Here is a 12,158-nt window from a genome sequence, read left to right on the forward strand (position 1 = left end):
ATGTTCTTTTTGACAACAAATGCAACACCATTCCTCTTCGAGTTGTCATTCCCAGCATAGTAGACTATATGATTGTCTGATTCAAAATGGCCAATACCAGTCCATTTCAGCTCACTAATGCCTAGGATATCGATGTTTATGCGTTCCTTTTCACTTTTGACGATTTCCAATTTTCCTAGATTCACACTTCGCACATTCCAGGTTCCGATTATTAATGGATGTTTGCAGCTGTTTCTTGTCATTTTGAGTCGTGCCACATCAGAAAATGAAGGTCCCGAAAGCTTTACTCCATCCACGTCATTAAGGTCAACTCTACTTTGAGGAGGCAGCTCTACTCCAGTCATCTTTTGAGTGCCTACCAGCCTGGGGGGCTCATCTTCCAGCACTCTATCAGACAGTGTTCCGCTGCTTTTCATAAGGTTTTCACTGGCTAATGCTTTTCAGAAGTAGACTGCCAGGTCCTTCTTCCTAGTCTGTCTTAGTCTGGAAGCTCAGCTGAAACCTGGGTGACCATGCTGGTATCTGAACACCAGTGGCGTAGCTTCTAGCATCACAGCAACACACAAGCCCCCACAGAATGACAAACTGACAGACGCGTGGGGGAAATAGAAGAAAAAGGAGTGATAATGTGGGAATTACAATTTACAAGTAACGGTACCAAAAACATTACTAAGGATCCTGTATGGTCTGGTATGGGAGGAGGTCCATGAGGGGGGATGACACCATGAGTTACTGCACGGGTTAGCACCAACCCTAGTGACGCCATTGCAGGCAAGTATCTGTCGTACGCTGTGGCTTTTCTAATGTCACCATGTGGCTGTTTATCATTTTGGAGCAGATTGCGATTAATACTTTTTGCAGTGTATTCCCCAGAGTGGGATCTTTTTGTTTGTTTTTGTAGGGCGGGGACAGCTCTTGTTGATAATGAAAGGTTGGTGTCTAGGACAGTCCTATATTTATAATTCAACCCCATTTTTTAAGAGATGTCAGTGGTTTCTGCAGAGAAAAAAATGATTTGAGTATAGGGATTAGCCAGACTTAAGTCTGGACACATAGCTTTTCAGAGAGTGAAGAGAACTCTGCTTCTGCCACTGCAAGGTGGCAGTGGCACCCCAAGGTGACTGTGTGGCCACCCCGAGCATCAATGGAACGGGCCACGGGGATGGACTCAGGCTGCCTTTCTCTGGCACCCCAGCCTGTGTGGGTTGACTGTCGCAGGCGAACATTCCAAGAGCGTGCACACTCTTTCCTACTTTGTACAGATGGTGCTTTTAGTCTGTGCTGAGGACTTAGTGTTCTGGCTGCTGGTGGTGGAATAAGCTGTTATGTTTAGAGTAAAATCAGTAATTCAAGTTTCAGGTTTAGAGAACTGTTGAAGTCGTGGACAGTGGACTACCGTGTTTTACAGTTCTTTTTTTTATTTTAAAACTGATTCTTCTTGGCAGTATATGTTAGACCTTTTCCTTCCTTTCTTCCTTCCTTCTTTTTCCACTCCTCTCCAGATTTTGTATTTATGGAGAACTTATTATTTTCCGGACCCTGGAGTTGCAGGAGTGAGAAAGCTATGGCCCTCCCAATGGGGAATGAGCATGGTCTCCTAAGAGCCAGGAAGAGGGAGTCAGGGGCTCTCAGGCAGGACTGAGGTTGAAGAGCGTGGCGGAGGGTGTGCTGGGGGAGGGGGGGACTGGCACAGAGAAGGTGCTGCTGAGAAAAAGAAAATGCCAAGTGGGCACCTGTGGATGCTAGCTTCCCCACCCCTCTTTGTATTTAAGAGAAGCAAAAGGGTTGTTGCTCGAACAGGAGTCCAGCTTCCCAGGGGTGCAGTTATTAACCAACAACACACAGCTTGTGATGGGATCTAATCACATGCGCTGTCGTCATTGGGCAGCGTGATGGGGTGCACACGGCAGGGTGTTCATGTCAGCTGCCACAACTATGCCACAACTAGGAGTGCTCTATGCAGCCAAACTGTACTTGTCCTTGTCTGCCTTGCTTGTCTGTGCACCTGTAAGCAGCAGTTCAGGTGCCTGGAGTCGTGTCACCAGCTTCACCATGCGTACCCACCACTATGTATTGGTCTGGGGCCCTCTCTGCCCTCTCTTGCTGCTAGGTGGTCCATGTTCCAGGCCCAGCAGCCCTCTTTTCCTCTCTGGGCCTGGTAGCTAAGCGTTTGGGAATGAATCTTCAGCCCTCAGGGTCCCCAAGGACAGAGCAGGGATGTTCTTTCTTAAGTCTGTAAAGTGAGATCAGCATGGACCCGTGTGGTGTGTATCTGCAGCTGGCAAAGCCCTACTTGGCCCTCGGTAAGAAGACACCCTGCGTTGGCTGCTGTGGTGTTAGGTGCTGTGCAGCTTCAAGCTATCTCTTCCGTGTACCATCCCATATCTACATCGTTCCGATTGTTCCCTTGATCCAGAAACCCCTCCCCTTCCCACTCCAAATCCTGCTACTGCTGAAGACCCCATCAGTCCTGCCTTGAACACGAAGCCTTTCGGATGCCATCACCCCATTCCATTGCCACCTTCCTTTGTGTTCTTCTAGGGCTTGCACTGTGCATTGTACATTTCATCAGCATCGTGGAGATGAGAGCATCTGTGATTAGAAGTTAAGAGACGGTTCCATTTTCTACATACACTGCTATTTTCTTTCTAAGTGTTCTTGGACAACATCAGTAAGCCTCATTCAAGATACAAACAATTGTATCATTTATTGAGTACTTACTGGGGAGGCAGACACTGTGCTAAGCATTACCTTCTGTGTTCTCATTGAATTCTTCCTGTAATTAATGCCGTGGTACAGAGAGATGCTAAACCTTAAAGGAGCCCTGGTGGTATAACGGTTAAGCGCTTGGCTGTTAATTGAAAGGTTGGTGGTTCAAACCCACCAGGCAGCTGCATGGGAGAGAGACCTGGTGATCTGCCCCTGGAAAGATTACAGCCTATGGGGCAGTTCTACCCAGTCACTTGGGGTTGCTATGAGTTACAATCAACTTGATGGCACCTAGCAACAAACCTAAGGGTAAGAGAAGGTTCAGACTTTGTTTTACAAGTCATGCATATGATCCCAAAAGATAACAGAGAGAAAGTAACTGCCTGCCTAGGAGACTCAGCTAGAGTATGTGCCTGTGTATTAGCAGTGGTAACATCTGTGTGGTGGGAGAGAGGCTGGTGTTTATTTCTGTTTTTGTGTCTTTCAGAACCCTTTTCTTATACTTCCTTGTTGCCTCTGGAGCCTATTTCGAAGTAAAGCGTGCAGAAAATGCTCAGTACATAAATACTGAGGCCTCTTCTGTTCTTGGCCCAAGGCTGGCCTGGTTTGGTCTTAACATCGGTAGTTCTGTCTTTGTGAATTACTTTATTAGTTCTTGGTGCAACTGTGCTGCTGTTCATCTGGAAAGTTTTCCAGATGGGCTGCTGTTACACTTGTGGAGTAGAGGCCTCAGGGATGGCAGATAAGCTTGTTGCATACACCGTGGGACCACATTTCCCCAGCTGACGAAGGCTCAGCCCTGGCAGCAGCCAGTGGGGACTGATTGGCCCACTTGTACTGTTCCCTCAGCCCGGCAGAGACCCGAGTGGGCTGGGATCACAGTTGGCTGCTGGGTGACTCACGCACAGCTGATGCGGGCCTCTCAGGGTCTTCACGTGGCTCTGCTCTAAAGGGAGTTGCTGGGAACCGCAGGGTTCCCTTCCAGTCGGCGCCCTGCCTCCTCCTGCCGCTCTCCACACAGAGCCTTGAGCAGGCAAGGGCGAGATGACTACAAGCTCAGCTTGCTGGAAGGCAGAATCCCTGTGTGGCTGGCTGAACACAGAGCTGTGTGCTGCTTGCTGTTTTTAGGCTTTATCTACAATATTTTGTTATTTTATGGGTCTTTTTTGTAACTTTTTATCTGGGTTAAAAGTTGTAAGAACAGTGAAAAGGAGTCTTGTACACCTTTTACCCAGATTGACTGTTAACATTTTGTGTCATTTGCTTTACTCACTTGTGTTCGTTCCCCCTCCATAGGTAAGTGTGTAGACACATGTGTGTGTACTCTTTCTGCACCGTTTGACAATAAGCTGCAGACTGCGTGCCTCTTTACTTCTGAGTACACAGGTGTGTGTTTCCTAAGAACAAGGGCATTCTCTTACATAACCACAGTACAATTATTAAAAAAAAGAAATTCAGCGTCCATACAATACTGTTGCCTCATCCACAGTCTGTATTCCAGTTCTGTCCATATTCAGATATGGCCTCACTAATGTCAGGGCTTGATTTTTAAAGATGATAATCCTGGGGAGTGTGGTTGTTGTCTTAGTCATTCAGTGCTGCCTTAACAGAAATACCACAAGTGGATGGCATTAACAAAGAGAATTTTATTTCCTCACAGTAAAGTAGGCTAAAAGTCCAAACTCAAGGTGTCAGCTCCAGGGGAAGGCTTTCTCTCTCTGTCGGCTCTGGAAGAAGGTCCTTGTCCTGAATCTTCCATAGCCGAGGAGCTTCTCAGGTGCAGGGACCCCAGGTCCAAAGGACTCACTTTGCTCCTGGTGCTGCTTTCTTGGTGGTATAAGGTGCCCCTTGTACCGTCCCATCCCCTGCTGCTGGCCCCCCCCCCCCATCCCTCTGCTTGCTTCTATCTTTTATATCTCGAGAGATTGCCTCAAGACACAATCCAGTCCTGTAGGTTGAGTCCTGCCTCACTAACACAACTGCCGCCCATCCTCCCTGATTAACATTTTAGAGGCAGGATTTACAACATGTAGGAAAATCACACAATACTGGGAATCATTGCCCAGCCCAACTGATAACACCTTTTTGGGGGAACATAATTCAATCCATGACAGGCTATTTCCTCTTCTTGGTAAGCAGAGCAGGTCAGTGTCTGGGGAAATGATGTCACCAGCTCTTGTGTCCCCTCTAGGATCCAAGGGCTGAGCGTGTCAGGACCCACACTCGGCAACATGTCTGCAGAACTGGAGACGTCAGAGGGGCTGGATGAGTCTGAGAAAAAGAGCTCTGAAGCCCCAGAGAGAGAGACTCACACCAGGTGAGTGGTGCGAGGCCTGCTAGGTTCCATCAGGGTGGGCTTTGTATACTGGAGATGCACTGGGGTGTGGTCTGGGGCAGGGCTGAGGGACTGGCAGTGTGCAGCTGGCATGGGTGGACCACAGAGACAGCACGCACTCAGCCGCTCAACACTATCACTGAGTCTCAGGGTGGTTCTCATCCAGCATCTTATCCTGAGGGCAAGTCAGGCTTGCTGGGAGTGCTAAGTATCCTCATCCTTTTTTTCCTTAGAATCCTAATGGTGTTTCTTTCCATCTGTGGTTGAGAAAGGGTAATCAGAGGCCGTATCTCTAAGCTGGCCCTTTTCAGTGTTTGCCATCCCTTAAGTGTAGGAGCAACTCTAACCCTGCTCCCGAACAGGGCATTTCTTACTATGTAGGGTCTGCCCACTCTACTCTTCCAGTTACCAGGACCTGTTCTTTGTCTCTCATTATAGCACTGTCATTGGCAAAGTTCTTTTCTTTATAACTTGAGGTAATCCTAATAAATTCTCAGCACGTGGCTAGGTGATAGGAGCTAATCTCCTGAGAAGCCAGCATAGGTTGAACCGGAAAGGACAGTCTTCCACATGCTAGCAGACGGGTTGTGTACATATGAACCAGCCCCTCCCAGGTTCTCTGCCTTGTCCTGTTCTGGCACCATTTGTACAGCCTCATCCTGGGTAGTTTTTTTAAGCAGCACAAACAGCAGGTCTTAGCCCCAGCTTCTCCAGCCTTTGTCCCATTCTCAGCCTCCCCAGGCCTGAGTGGTCTTATCCACATGTGATCTTGAAAAGGCAGGGGACGCAAGGTGGAAGGGAGGTTGCTGCAAGACACAGGCCACAGTCCTTTGCATTCACCCCTGGAGAAGCCTGGGGGCAGGGCCCCAGGTTAGAGGCATTTCTCTTAGCACTGGACAGCTACAGAAGCACAGTGCCGCTCAATGCGGGTGCTTCACAGCGGACACAGATACTTTTGAGGACTAGGCTGTGCTCATCCCTGTGCCATCCAGATCCTTTGGCAGGCTGTCACCTCTGCCTGCCCCAACATCCTGGCAAGGCCCTGCTGTCACGCTGTAGTGACGTTCCAAGCAGTCCCGCCTCCTGTTGGCTCAGTGACATAGCATGGTTGGGATTAGCACGTGGCGTGCAGCCACTCATGGCCTTTCCAGGGCCTGAGAAGGACCATTTTCCATACCTGCACACATCTCTCTACAGAGTATCAGACCTCTCAGAGCTCCTGAAGGAAGGGACCAAGGAAGCACATGACCAGGCAGAAAACACCCAGTTTGTCAAAGACTTCTTGAAAGGCAACATCAAGAAGGATCTCTTTAAGGTAAGTGCCCTCAGTCCTGCAAGGGCATGCACCAGACCACCTAAGGGGCCAGGTTGGGGGTTCTGAGTCCCGGGAGGAATCCCCTTTCCCCCCAGAGCTGCTCTGGGGCAAGCCAGGCCTTGTTCTGTGCTCCTGAAATTAAGCTGTGGTTCTTGGAGATTAAATGGAGTAACAGTGACATCAATGAATCACAAGTGTCCATGTTTCAAAGAACTCACCATGTGATTCCTTAAAAACATGAAACCTTCCCTGGGGTGTTAAATAATTCACTGTATAAAGTGGGGTGATGTAATTGAGTCTTTAGGGGCTGGAGGGGTGTGGGCAGTCCTGAGCCTTGTCTCCAGCTGCTGGGATGGGGCAGGATCACACATCGCTGGCCAGCCCCTTCTCATGGCCTCCCTGCCCTGTCCTGCAGCTGGCCACCACTGCGCTTTACTTTACGTATTCGGCCCTCGAGGAGGAAATGGACCGCAACAAGGACCACCCAGCGTTTGCCCCTTTGTACTTCCCCATGGAGCTGCACCGGAAGGAGGCACTGACCAAGGACATGGAGTACTTCTTTGGAGAGAACTGGGAGGAGCAAGCACAGTGCTCCGCAGCTGCCCAGAAGTACGTGGATAGGATCCACTATGTGGGGCAGCACGAGCCTGAGCTGCTGGTGGCCCATGCCTACACCCGCTACATGGGGGACCTCTCGGGGGGCCAGGTGTTGAAGAAGGTGGCGCAGCGGGCTCTGAAACTCCCCAGCACGGGGGAGGGCACCCAGTTCTACTTGTTTGAGAATGTGGATAATGCCCAGCAGTTCAAGCAGTTGTACCGGGCCAGGATGAATGCCCTGGACCTGAACCCGAAGACCAAAGAGAGGATTGTGGAGGAGGCCAACAAGGCCTTTGAGTACAACATGCAGGTACTGCAAGGTGACAGGTGCTGCAGGGTGACAGGTGAGGTGGGGTGGCAGGTGCGGTGGAGTGGCAGGTGCAGTGGGTGGCAGGTGGTATAGGTAGCAGGTGCTATAGGTGGCTGGGACTGTGGGGCTCATGCTTGTCTATGTATCTGGGATGGGAAGTAGGGGCAAATCCAGAGCTTTCTAAAAGGAAATCAATAGCATTAGGCATCAGGAGATATATAGGGCCTCTTGGCCCATTCCTGCAGCCTGCCCAAGAGACAGTGGAACCTGTTGCCATCAAGTTGATTCTGACTCATAGCAACACTATAGGATAGGGTAGAACTGCCCCATAGAATTTCCAAGGAGTGCCTGGTGGATTTGAACTGCTGAACTTTTGGTTAGCATCCATAGCACTTAACCACTACACCACCGGGGTTTCCTAAGCGACAGTGGAGGTAACTAAATTGGCCACCAGAGGGTGTGAGCCCAGGAGATGGCACCCACTGCAGAGGCCTATGTGTAGAGGTCTTCTGGGAAGATGGAGGCCCCCAGCGTGTAGAGGGGTCTAGGGAAAATGGAGCTACCTCCCTCTCTCACTGCACGGTCTGGTCTTGAGAATGGATCTTTTCCTACTTTTCAGCAGGGATTGCTCTGAACAGTCCTGCTTGTTAAGCTCAAGAAGAGGCCAGTTTAACCAGGGAGAGAAACTCCATTTACAAGTAGCCTTTAGATGGGGCTGAGCCTGGGGGACTGATTGTCCCAAGAGCCCCAAGTCACCCCTCTGTGTCAGGGAGAGTGGGTGTGAGGGACAGAAGTACCACAGGCCTGCCAGCCGCTCAGGGTGACACAGCCACCCTGCTGCAGACTCTTCTTCCCTATGGGGAAGGAGCAGTGCACCTAGGATCTTTCTGGGTAAGCACCTCAGACCAGCGAGCCCCTTGGCCCTGCCCTTATCTCTCTGTGCCCTGCTAGTTTCAGTTCCTGGATCTACCTCCACGCAGGCCAGCCATGGGGCATGGTGCCTGGGTGGTGCCAGGATGCCTCTCCATGGTGGTCCCTTTGGGGAGGGGCCGGGCAGCACCTCTGCAGAGCTTTGTGCAGGGAGCAAGTTTGCACTGAGCGCCAAAAGTCAGAATTCTGAATGGCTCCAGTGGTCCTCTGCTCCTCAGATATTCAGTGAACTGGACCAGGCTGGCTCCATGCTGGCCAAAGAGACCCTGGAAGACGGGCTCCCTGTGCATGACGGGAAAGGCGACTTGCGCAAATGCCCCTACTACACTGCTAAGCAAGACAAAGGTAGGTCTTACATCTTCCCAGCTCCCCTCCCAGGCGGGATGGCCACAGCCCCTCTAATGCTACATCTCCTGTTGGCACCACCACATAGGTGCCCTGGAGGGCAGCATCTGCCCCTTCCGAACAGCCGTGGCTGTGCTGAGGATGCCCAGCCTGCAGCTCATTCTTGCCGCCAGTGTGGCCCTGGCTGCCGGACTATTGGCCTGTTACTACCTGTGAAGAACCCCACTCCACTGTGTTGGTGCCACCTCCCACAGTGACCACTGGCCCCACCCCCACCCGACTAAACTACCACCTGGGTGACTTTTTTTTAATGCTGGGTATGAGAAAACAAGCAACCAGTAAAAGCCAGATGCTAAAGCCTCTGCCTATCAGCATCCTCTCTGCAGTCCAGGTGCCGAGGTGGGCTCAGGCTCCCCTTCCTACAGTCCTCGGGCGCCTGGGTCAGGAGCAGCTCAGTGGACAGCACCCATACCTCTGATCCCCGGGTTTATTCCCTTCTTCCTTCTGGTCTCTCAGCACTTAGGGGTTATCTCTCCTCCGCTGGGTGTACTATGGGAGGGTGCGGGGACCCACCAGGCACTGCTGCTCTGCTCCGGGGCCTCTCGTGGGGGTCTGGGAGCCCCCTCCTCAGCAGTCAGCCCTCTTTCCTCAACCAGAAAATCCTGAGTGGTCTGTGCAGCCTGTGGACTGTCTCCTCTGACCTGTGTAAATACTTCAGTACTTAATAAAGCAGATTCCGCAAGCTTCCGACCTCTTTTCTGCACTGGCACAAGTTAGCCCTTAGTGGGCAGAGTCCCTTGAAAGCGAGGGGGATGTGTCTCTGTGTCGAATTTGTGTCATCCTTCAGGATGGCCCCACTGTGTGCGTGTCAAGCTGCTGCTGAACTCCTCCCTTGTCTTCAGGCCAGAGTCATTCCATCATCTCAAGAAGACCTCTGAAGTTGATCTAGGTCTCTGGTATTCTAATCTCAAAATGCTTTGGGGGTTTCCTATGTTTTTAAATTTTTTTATATATAAGAATTTTTAAAACTCATCAACTTGTATTATATAACAACTCACTGCCTAAAATAGCAATGTGAACTAAAATAATTTTATTAATAGAAATCTTTTACCTGTTTTATATATTGTTGTTATTGTCGTTAGGTGCCATCAAGTGGGTTCTGGACTCACAGCAACCCTATGTACAACAGAACGAAACACTGCCCAGTCCTGAGCCATCCTTACAATCGTTCCCTTGAGCTCATTGTTGCAGCCAGTGTGTCAGTCCACCTTGTTGATGGTCTTTCTCTTTTCTGCGGACCCTGTACTTTGCCAAGCATGATGTCCTTCTCCAGGGACTTATCCCTCCAGACAACATGTCCAAAGTATGTAAGAAGCAGTCTCGCCATCCTTGCTTCTAAGGAGCATTGTGGTTGTACTTCTTCCAAGACAGATTTGTTCGTTCTTTTGGCAGCCCATGGTATATTCAATATTCTTCGACAACACCACAATTCAAAGGTGTAAAATTCTTCTTTGGTCTTCCTTATTCATTGTCCAGCTTTCACATGGATTTCATGAGATTGAAAATACCATGGCTTGGGTCGGGCGCACCTTAGCCTTCAAGGTGACATTTTTGCTTTTCAGCACTTAATTTAAAGAGGTCCTTTGCAGCAGATTTACCCAATGCAATGCATTGTTCAGATTTCTTGACTGCTGCTTCCATGGCCTTTGATTGTGGATCCAAGTAAAATGAAATCCATGACAACTTCAGTCTTCTCTTTGTTTATCATGATGTTGCTCATTGGTCCAGTTGTGAGGATTTTTGTTTTCTTTATGTTGAGGTGCAATCCATACTGAAGGCTGTGGTCTTTGATCTTCATTAGTAAGTGCTTCAAGTCCTCTTCACTTTGAGCAAGCAAGGTTGTATCATCTGCATAACGCAGATTGTTAATGAGTCTTCCTCCAATCCTGATGCCCTGTTCTTCTTTGTATAGTCCAGCTTTCTCCGATTATTTGCTCAGCATACAGATTGAATAAGTATGGTGAAAAGATACAACCCTGACGTATAGCTTTCCTGACTTTAAACCAATCAGTATCCCCTTGTTCTGTTCCAACAACTGCCGCTTCATCAAAGGTTCCTCATAAGCACAATGAATTGTTCTGGAATTCCCATTCTTCACAATGTTATCCATAATTTGTTAGGATCCACACAATCGAATGCCTTTGCATAGTCAGTAAAAGACAGGTAAACATCCTTCTGATATTCTCTGCTTTCAGCCAGGATCCATCTGACATCAGCAATGATATCCCTGGTTACACGTCCTCTTCTGAAACCAGCCTGAATTTCTGGCAGTTCCCTGTCGATATACTGCTGAAGCCACTTTTGAATGATCTTAAGCAAAATTTTGCATGTGTGTGATATTAATAATATTCTATAATTTCCGCATTCAGTTGGATCACCTTTCTTGGGAATAGGCATAAATATGGATCTCTTCCAGTCAGTTGGCCAGGAAGCTGTCTTCCATATTTCTTGTCATAGACGAGTGAGCACCTCCGGCGCTGCATCTGTTTGTTGAAACATCTCAATTGATACTCCGTGAATTCCAGGAGCCTTGTTTTTTGCCAATGCCTTCAGAGCTGCTTGGACTTCTTCCTTTAGTACCATTGGTACTAGCTCTTGAAATGGTTGAACATCGACTAATTCTTTTTGCTATAATGACTCTGTGTATTCCTTCCATCTTCTCTGGATGCTTCCTGCATCATTTAATATTTTCCCCATACAATCTTTCACTATTGCAACTCGAGGCGTGAATTTTTTCTTCGGTTTTTTCAGCTTGAGAAATGCCAAGCGTGTTCTTCCCTTTTGGTTTGTTATCTCCAGCTCTTTGCATATGTCATCATAATACTTTGTCTTCCCGAGCCGCCCTTTGAAATCTTCTGTTCTTTTACGTCATCATTTCTTCTTTTGCTTTAGCAAGTTTCAGAGTCTCCTCTGACATCCATCTTGGTCTTTTCTTTCTTTCCCGTCTTTTCAATGACCTTTTGCTTTCTTCATGTATGATGTCCTTAATGTCATTCCATAACTTGTCTGGTCTTTGGTCACTAGTGTTCAGTGTGTCAAATCTATTCTTCAGTTGGCCTCTAAATTCAGGTGGAATATACTCAAGGTCATATTTTGGCTCTTGTGGACTTGCTCTGATTTTCTTCAGCTTCAGCTTGAACTTGCAGATGAGCAATTGATAGTCTGTTCCACAGTCTACCCCTGGCCTTGTTCTGACTGATGATATTGAGGTTTTCCATCATTTCTTTCCATAGATGTAGTTGATTTGATTACTGTGTGTTCCATCTGGTGAGGTCCATGTGTATAGTCACTCTTTATGTTGGTGAAAGAAGGTATTTGCAATGAAGAAGTTGTTAGTCTTGCAAAATTCTATCATTCGATCTCCGGCATTGTTTCTGTCATCAAGGCCATATTTTCCAACTACTGGTCCTTCTTCTTTGTTTCCAGCATTCACATTCCAATGAGCAGTAATTATGAATGCATCCTGAATGCATGTTTGATTAATTTCAGACTGCAGCAGCTGATAAAAATCTCCAATTTCTTCATCTTTGCCCTTAATTGGTGTGTGTAAATTTGAA

General features: G+C 48.4%; 1 protein-coding gene across 3 annotated transcripts in view; it reads left to right on the forward strand.

Annotated features, from left to right (window-relative positions):
* The window catches only part of HMOX2 (heme oxygenase 2), a 42,826-nt gene extending 33,543 nt beyond the window's left edge, over nucleotides 1-9,283 (forward strand). The window contains exons 2-6 of one of the 3 annotated variants that reach the window (XM_003417738.4): nucleotides 4,901-5,026; nucleotides 6,242-6,359; nucleotides 6,775-7,266; nucleotides 8,415-8,541; nucleotides 8,630-9,283. In XM_003417738.4, coding sequence (XP_003417786.1) covers nucleotides 4,941-5,026; nucleotides 6,242-6,359; nucleotides 6,775-7,266; nucleotides 8,415-8,541; nucleotides 8,630-8,757 — 951 coding nt within the window. In that variant the 5' untranslated portion in view covers nucleotides 4,901-4,940 and the 3' untranslated portion in view covers nucleotides 8,758-9,283. Of the gene's footprint in view, nucleotides 1-4,005; nucleotides 4,096-4,900; nucleotides 5,027-6,241; nucleotides 6,360-6,774; nucleotides 7,267-8,414 lie in introns of those variants that run through there. The other 2 variants (XM_023557411.2, XM_023557410.2) reach the window with 2 other exon arrangements.
* Nucleotides 9,284-12,158: the final 2,875 nt, after the last annotated feature.

The sequence above is a fragment of the Loxodonta africana genome, chromosome 12 (assembly GCF_030014295.1).
Source record: "Loxodonta africana isolate mLoxAfr1 chromosome 12, mLoxAfr1.hap2, whole genome shotgun sequence".
NCBI lineage: Eukaryota > Metazoa > Chordata > Mammalia > Proboscidea > Elephantidae > Loxodonta > Loxodonta africana.